The sequence below is a fragment of the Myotis davidii genome, unplaced genomic scaffold (genome assembly GCF_000327345.1).
Source record: "Myotis davidii unplaced genomic scaffold, ASM32734v1 scaffold97, whole genome shotgun sequence".
NCBI classification, from domain to species: domain Eukaryota; kingdom Metazoa; phylum Chordata; class Mammalia; order Chiroptera; family Vespertilionidae; genus Myotis; species Myotis davidii.
In genome coordinates, this window is record NW_006289392.1 from 847,852 (window position 1) to 856,728 (window position 8,877).

The 8,877-nt window shown below is 41.4% G+C and overlaps 1 protein-coding gene across 7 annotated transcripts in view; it reads right to left on the reverse strand.

Moving 5' to 3' along the window:
* Nucleotides 1-4,913, reverse strand: part of USP28 (ubiquitin specific peptidase 28) — a 56,028-nt gene extending 51,115 nt beyond the window's left edge. For 2 of the 7 annotated variants that reach the window (XM_015562478.1, XM_006761532.2), the window contains exons 1-3: nt 4,838-4,913; nt 3,429-3,506; nt 2,571-2,703 (exon numbers count right to left, since the gene is read on the reverse strand). In XM_015562478.1, the coding sequence (XP_015417964.1) occupies nt 2,571-2,703; nt 3,429-3,497 (202 nt within the window). In that variant the 5' untranslated portion in view covers nt 3,498-3,506; nt 4,838-4,913. The remainder of the gene's footprint in view (nt 1-2,570; nt 2,704-3,428; nt 3,507-4,837) is intronic. The other 5 variants (XM_006761533.2, XM_006761534.2, XM_006761535.2 and 2 more) reach the window with 3 other exon arrangements.
* Between the last annotated feature and the right edge of the window lie 3,964 nt (nt 4,914-8,877).

The window sequence follows — 8,877 nt, forward strand, 5'->3', positions numbered from 1 at the left end:
TGTGTCCCAAGAGACTCACCCGGAACTGGAGTCAGGGCCGTTGGGAGCTTGTGCCTCCCTCCCGATTGCAAAAGACACTGATGTCCTCCATTTCCAGCCCCTTTCTGCGCACCCGAGCCTCCGTACCTCTGCACTTCACTTACGCACCTCCTCTGGCTCTCAGTGTGCTTTTCTTTCCTTCTAGTTGTAGAATTTCCACTCAGCCAGCCTTCCTGTAGTTCTGGATGATGTCTGTTTTGTCTTTTTATTGTATTTTTGAAGTTGTTGTGGGAGGCAGCAATTTCCCAGTATTTACCTATGCCCTTCCTGTGTCTGGATGATGTCTGTTTTGTCTTTTAGTTGTATTTTTGAAGTGGTTGTGCGAGGCAGCAATTTCAGGTGTTTACCTATGCCGCCATCTTGGTTTCTCCAGCTCAAAATTTTTAAAAACCCACAAACCTTGTGCTTCAGAGGACACCATCAAGAATGTGAAAAGAAAACCCACAGAATGCAAGAAAATTCTTGCAAATCAGGTATCCAATAAGGTACCTATAAACAGACTACCTAAATTATTCCTGCAACTAAATAATGAAAAAAACAAATGCCCAGTTTTTTAAATGGGCAAATAATTTGGATAGACATTTTTTTGAAGAAGACATACAAATGGCCAATAGCACATGAAAAGATGTTCAACATCATTAGCCATGCACATGTTACATGAATCAAAATAGCTCACAGCAGCCTGGCTTATAATAGCAAAACATGTGAACCAACCCCAGAGTCAATAAATACATAAACTGTAGTATATTCAGACCATGAAATACTACACACCAGTGAAAATACGTGAACTACAGTTATAACGTTCAACATGGATGGGTCTCCCAAAATATTGATTTAAAAAGATCACTATGTGCACCAGACATATATACATATAAATGTATACGTATACATATATACATACACACACACACATACACACACAAAGAATACTCATACCAGCATTATTCAGAATAGTTCAAAATTACAAATAGACCAAATATCCATTAACACCATCTGACCCAGCTGATGGTTCCTTTCCCTTGGAAGCCTCCTTGGCTTCCACGGTACCACTCTCCTGGTTCTCTTGGTCTTCCTGATCTCCCTGGACACTCCTGATCTCCCCAGACCTCCCTTCACTGCGAGTGCCGGCTTGTTTAGTCACTGAACCTTTTCTCTTTTCTATACTGGCTCCCTTGACGAGTTCATTCAGTCCCATAACTTTACATACCATTTACAGGTTTATGATTCCAAGTTGTATATCTATCTCCAGCAGATCTCTCCCCTGAACTACACATGTGGATCTCCACTGCCTTTTTTTTATATATCTATTTTTATTGATGAGAGAGAGAGAGAGAGAGAGAGAGAGAGAGAGAGAGAGAGAGAGAGAAATAGATACAAACAACAACAATGAGAGAGAATCATCAATTGGCTGCCTCTTGAATGCCCCCTAATCGGGCATGTGCTCTGACTAGGAATCAGTCTGTGACCTCCTGGTTCATAGGTCAATACTCAACCACTGAGCCACATCGGCTGGGCTCCACTGCATTTTGACACTCCACCTGAATGTCTAACAGGCACCCAAACTTAATATTGCCCAAACCGATCACTTCATCTTCCACCCCAAATTTGCCCCATCTACAGTTATTCCTATGTTGGATAAGTGCAACTCCATCATTTCAGCTGCTTAGGAAAAAACCCTTGAGTCACCTTTAACTCCTCTCTCACACACCCCTTGTCTCCTCTGCAAGCAAAGCCCACATAGCAGCACTTCTCACTCCTTAACCACCACATCCCAGTTCACCCAACACCATCTGCTATAGCCTCCTCACTGGTCCTGGGCTCCCTGCTCCGACCCATGCTCATTACCCACTACCCAACAGAGCAGTCAGAGTGACCTTAGAAAATGGGAACAGTTTACATCGCTCTTCGGATCCAGATTCTCCAGTGGCTTCCATCTAACTCAGAGGAAAGCCAAGCACTTACGCAGGCTATGCATGATCTGCCTCCTGTTCTCTCTACGGCCTCATCTCGTATTGCCCTCCTCACTCACTAAGCCTCAGCTCTGGCCTCCTTGCTGCTCCTTAAGCAAACCAATGTATAGTCCCCCCCTAAGGCCTCACATGACTTACTCACCCATTCTCAAAAGGCTCATCCTATTTCAAATCTAATCCTCAAAACTTTTTTCATTCCATCCTTTACTTTTTCTCTATGGTACTTAGCATGTTCTGATAGGCTATATAATTTGTTTGTTCGTCTCCCCTTGAAAAACTAAGCAACATGAAGGCAGGGATTCTTATTCATTTTGTTCATCTTGTTTATATTGTTCATCAGTGCCTGAAAGAGTGCTTGGCACATAGCAGGGGCTCATTAAATAAGTGTGAATGAATGAATCACAAAAGTGCTTACAATTGTGCCTGGCACATGGTAACGGTTTAATCATTAGCTATCATTACCATTCTTTCCAAAGGGCTGATGTGGCAGACAGAAAACTCACACACACTCATCTGTTATGTTTTGCGAGTTCAAGCAGGACTAAGACAGGATGTACTTACTTGCTAATACTTCTTTGTTGGCAGCACTCCGCTCTGCTTCAGATGGTTCTGTAGCAACAGGGTCTTGACTGGGCTCCTTCACCCTTTCATCTGTGAGAAGACTGACTGCCAGAGTGATGTCACCGTTACTGGCCTAAGGAGGGGCGGGGGGAAAGACTTCACAAGTAAAGCATCACAGCATTTAAAATGAGTGCGTTAATTTCTTGCTTGGTTATAACTCTTTACTAACTGGAGTAAGTCTAGGCATAAGTCTGGGGGTGGGGGAATATGGTGCAGGATAGTAAGGCACTGTGTTTAAAACATTCTGTAGTGGTGACCACACTTGTAATTGTTTCTAATATTTTATTAGGAAAACTGTCTAACATTTACAATAGTAGAGGGAATGTATAATTGAACCCATGTACCAAGGTGGTCGATCTTGTTTTATCTATTCTGCCAGTCTCTCCCGGATACTTTGAAGCAAATCTTAAGCATCGTATCAGTTATCAGTCAACATTTCAGAATGTATCTTTTTAAAACTAGAACCCCTTAACAGTAAGTATCAAGTTTTTAAGTAAATTACTTCAAATTTCCCTGACTCAAATATCCTTTAGTTTGTTTGAGTCAGGATCCATACCAAGTCAGGATCCATACTGTGCAATTGGTTGATATGTTCATAAACCTCTTTTACCCTGTCGGTTCCCTGCACTGCAGGTCTCCCCCATCCATTTACATGTTGAAGATACTGGGTTATTTGACCTGTAGAGCTCTGTCCCTACATACACTTTCATTTAGGCGTTAAAATAGCTTGAACTGACATAACCACAACATGGACAACTGTTTTAAAGCCTCTTGACTAACAGAAACCTTGAAACTAACCTTCAGAGCTTCTTGAAGGAAGGAAGGGTCCTGAATGCCCGTGATTTCTCTCAGCTGATTTAACAGCATTTGGCAGCTCTATGTTTGAGAAACAAACAAAACCGCAGACAAATGTCAGTCAGAAAGTAAACCTGGATACATTTAAAGAGTATAAGCATCTTAACAGACCGGAGACTCGCCTCCCAGCAACACGGTATGAGTGTTGTGGGGTCTAGTCTCTCAGAATGTGCCCGGCTGCCACACAGTCTATTCTGAGCTGAAAACCATTACAGCCTAACAAAATAGGAAGCCACCTTCCCCTTTCCCACCTAAAGAGATTCCGACGAAAGCCTGCTTCAGGAAGGGACCCGAGCATAATCACCACACTCCCGTCAGCACATGTGAATGAAGTGCAACCCACTGTTTCTGAGTCCACCTAGCAAGAATCTGCTTGCCACTTGGTCATCGACCAGTGAATGGCCAATTTCCCCCCAGGAATTCCAGACTCTTCTCCAAACTGGCATATCTGCCTCATTTTGCCGCAGTCTTTGGAATGTGTGTGCCCATGTGAATATTCTGTGTGCACGTCATTAAAATTTGATCTTCTCCTACTAATCTGCTATACGTTGTCTGAATTACTCAATCAGCCAGAAGAACTAAAGGAGTAAGGAAAAAGTGTCCCCAGCCCCAACACTGTCAAGACACATTCTGAAATGCCACATCTATTACTCTCTTCAAAGTTTACTCGAGGAAAATACCTACAGAAGAAATATGAGTAAATAGTAAAACTGGAAGTATAGAAAACATTTAAGTGTAATATTCTAGCCTTAAGGGATGCTTAAAGCGCCTCTGTGAGCAGTACATAAAGTAAGGAGGTCACACACAGAGTGCAGGGATTCTGCAGGGATGTGAAGATGTGCTATTTTAAGCTTCACTGCACATACCATTTGTATGTGTCATTTTTTTTCACTGACAATGTTTCTAATCATGTGATTAACAAATGATATCACCAACATCATGTTTAAAACTTAGGTTTAATTGCTTAAATGAAGTATAAAGCTAGCATTTTCTGAATTACAAATAAAATTCCAGGGGGACTACACTATGAAATGTTTCCACTGATCTGAATCATGGAAAACCCTATCTGGTGGTAACTTCTGGCTACCTCCAGATCAGTTTATAACCCCTTTTCAGCCTTAACATCTTCAGTGGAACACTCTGTCCTGTTTTGCTCAGACAAAAGTTAACACAGAACAACTATCTACAAGTAAGCTCAATTTAAACAATACGCTGTCTAACTGAAGACAATGATCATTTAGACGAATATTGAAAACAAAATAGTTCAAATTTACTTCACTGAGAAGACATCTAATTTATACCATTCCCAGAACTAAGGTTATCCCAGAACAAAGCTGGGCCTCAGTACTTACTGCTTCACCACTGACTGACTTTCAGCTCGTAATACGTCTCAAGTGGCACTGCCCATTCACAGCCGCTGTAACAGGAACAGTATCTTATGTTCCTCAACAGCTGCGGGCCCAGGACAACACTTACGTATCATGCGACTAGAAATAACCAAGTGCAACACCCCTGTAGGCAGTCTTTCTGTTCTAGTCCAGGTCGCAGTCATAGGCCAGAAATGGAACAGACGCTGCTGAGACCAGCAGTCTCTGAGGCGGTGAGTCTTGTCAAAGGAAGTCACTGCCTGTGGCCTGGGAGAGTGACTCTCAGGCTAGCAGGTGTCCAGATTTAGCCTTGGCAAATGCCGAAAACACAACGCATGTGGTTTTTAGAAAAATAAAATGTTAAGTTTTCTCCAAACGAACTCTAATTCCATTTTATTTTATTGGGTAAAGGTATGTGAATCTATACATCTTAATCATACTCAGTTTTCTAAGAATCAAAATCAACATATCCCAAAAAGAGGGGGGTAATTGGGAGGGAAATGAGTAGAGCATTAAACCTACATCACATCTTCACCTTAAATTACTCTGAACATCAACTGACACTTAGGATTCACAGAAAATAATCCCAACAAAAAGTAATAAGTAACAGAGGCTGCTTACTTTTAGCCAGGTGTTCTTCTAAACACTTCACATGTATTAATTAATTTAACTCAGAGTGCCAATGTCAATCAGTGAAACATGGTATACAAATATTAAATAATTTACTAATCATTATATCTGTCCATGGATTAAAGTCCTTTCCCCTTTTCCCACTTTGTAACAGGTAGCAGTGGACAGCAATACATCTAGAAAAATACACCCAGGAAAGGAAAATACTTAGTTTCCCTTTTATTATTTTTTAAAAATATGTTTTTATTGATTTTTAGAGAGAGAGGAAGGGAGAGGGACAAAGAGAAACATCAATGAGAGAGGAAGTCATCAATTGGCTGCCTTCTGCACAGCCCCCACTGGGGATCAAGCCCGCAACCCAGGCATGTGCTCTGACTGGGAATCAAACTAGCGACCTCTTGGTTCCTGGATCAATACTCGACCGCTGAGCCATACCAACTGGACTTAGTTTCCTTTTTTTAAAGTTATTGGGCAGAGATGACAACTTTGTAAAATCATTTTGTACCGCTCTAAGAATGATGTTCTACATGTAAATTCAAATCTAAATGCCTCATCTTGCTAGTTTTCAAAGATTCTACCCTGCCCTACTTACTCAACCTTTTCTCCTACACCATCCCTTACCTCACAAACTCAACTGAAGTGTTTATATTATTTCTAGTAATACCTCCTACATTTGACTGACCATGGAATGTCAACCTATTGTCAATGGTTAGATTCATCTTTTTTTTAAAAGGTGTTTTTATTGATTTTACAGGAAGAGGAAGGGGGAGAGAGAAAGAGAAACACTGATGGGTTGCCTCCCACACACACCCCGACTACGGACTGGGGATAGAACCTGCAACCCAGTTACATGCCCTTGATTAGGAATCGAACCCAGGACCCTGGGTGCCTGGGCCGAGGCTCTAACCCCTGTGAAACACCAGCCAGGGTGCATGACTCAATCTTAATCAATATTCAACTAAACCTAATTTCTTAAATAGTACACACAACTAAAATCCTAATAAGTACATATACTAAATGTTGACTTTATAGTAACATTCCAACCAAGAGAACTAGGACCCTGCTGTATTACTAACTAATGGTTTCTCCTGGGACTGCACAGGAAGCTGATTTGAATACTAACTGCACCACCACCATGCTGCTATATATAGTACACACCCAAGGAGACAGGATAGAGCTTGTGCTCCAGTCGTGATCAAGTCAAATAACTGGCAAGAGTCAACAGGTCTGCATTTCCTTAGATGAATTCACATTATTTTCGTAAAACAAGAAATACTCTCGCCTCGGCCCAGGTGGCTCAGTGGTTGAGCGTCGACCTATGAACCAGGAGGTTACAGTTAGATTCTTAGTCGGGGGATATGTCCAAGCTGTGGGCTCAATCTCCGATCGTGCAGGAGGCAGCCAATCAATGATTCTTTCTCATCATTGATGTTTCTCTCTCTCCCTATCCCTTCCTCTCTGAAATCAATAAAGGTACATGTAAAAAAACAAAAAAGTACTCTCGCCCAGAGGCAGTGAAGAGGCACCAGAAAGAAGGAGCTCCCGCTCTGGACCTGGGCTACTTGGCGGTTCTGTGGAACCCAGTCCACTCCTCAGGACTGGGGTCTGCTTACAGCAACACAGTAACTCATCCCATAACAGGCAGTAAACAGGATTAGCAGACAATAAAAACATTAAGCATCAAGTTGTTGTAATAAACAATAACTGGCCTAATCCTACAGCAACTAATTAAAATTCTTTGTTCAGATGAGGCAAATTGGTGAGATCATTAATTAAGAATTTTATCTTAAAATGCCCAGTTTAGTATTGGGACAAGGAGCAGCGAGGGATGCTATTTCATTACTCTAATGCATGCATTTCCTGAACTCAATTGTCTATTCTTATAAAGACATTTCTATAAAGATAAATTAAAAAATAACACCAAGTGGTTCTATTGGTTGGAGCATCCTTACGTACACCAAAAGGTGGTGGATTCGATCCCCCATTAAGGACCTGATGGATGTTTCTCATTTTGATGTTTCTCTCTCTCTCCCCTTTCCTCTCTCTAAAATCAATTTTAAAAAAACAAACCCTAAGTACATATTGATAAATGTTCCTTTACTCCAAAGAACTTCTAAGGTGTGCCTAATAAAATTTCCTCCAAAATTAAAGATCTGGCTTTCTAATTATAAGATAAAACTTAAGTACACAAGAAAAGCAAAGTAATAATTTTAGGAGTTAAAGAAAATATATAGCAACAACTCCAGAAGTCCAGTATAGACAACAGGGTCTTAATGTATGCTGAGACTGCTGCTAATCTTTCCAACTTCCACAAAACAAGAACAGTCCACCAAAGCCCTGGTGCTTTTTCCGTTTTTCGTCCAGCAACAACTCTATGTTGGTCCAATTTACTGATAAAGCAGAAAGCTAACTTACAAACAAGAAAAAAATTCTGAGATGACCTAAATTAAAATCGTAGAGGACAGAGAAAGGGACAGAACAGTGGCCGGCTCATAACTGTGGACCAGCTTTGATTAACTAACGTCTGCTCACATTCCGGTATATTTGCTGGAATTTAGGATTAATTTCCAGGTGGCTATAATCCACAGGATCGGACACTTCTTCCTTACAGACTCTGTTACACCTATCCCGGATCTAGCCTCTTACCTTCTCCCATCCCCTTTGTCTAGAGCAGCCGTGGGCAAACTACGGCCGGTGGGCCGGATCCGGCCCGTTTGAAATGAATAAAACTAAAAATAAAAAAAAAAAGCCCGTACCCTTTTATGTAATGATGTTTACTTTGAATTTATATTAGTTCACACAAACACTCCATCCATGCTTTTGTTCCGGCCCTCCGGTCCAGTTTAAGAACCCATTGTGGCCCTCGAGTCAAAAAGTTTGCCCACCCCTGGTCTAGAGCAAATGTAAATCCTTTCAGAAGGGCTTAGATCTTTCTCTCCCACCCCCAGTGATGTATAAAAACACTGGAAAGTTCCAGGATGACGGATGGACATGCTGTCCCACGTGGCCATGCTGCTGTGGCTGGTTACACTCCATGCCCCAAGACGGCCCTCTCTCTCTTTATTTACTTTTTCGGCTCGCAATGACCCGATATACCCTTTTATTTAAAAACTCTTCAGCAGTACAAGTTAAGATTCTTTGTTTAACAGTGCCATAAGGCTATGACTCTCTAAAAATGACAAATAGCAGTTTTTTGTGGACCCAACTAAATCCCCTGAAACGGGGTACTCTATAACTTATGTTGATAATGCAGAAAGTCATTTGAAAATGACTGTTTCAATTCATTCACTGGCTTAAAGTTTTTCAAAAGCTTTAAGAGCTTTTAAAATTTAGGTCTGGGGTGGGGGTGGGTGCAGGCTAGGAGGGATCAATGGGGATAAATAGGGGAAAATCTG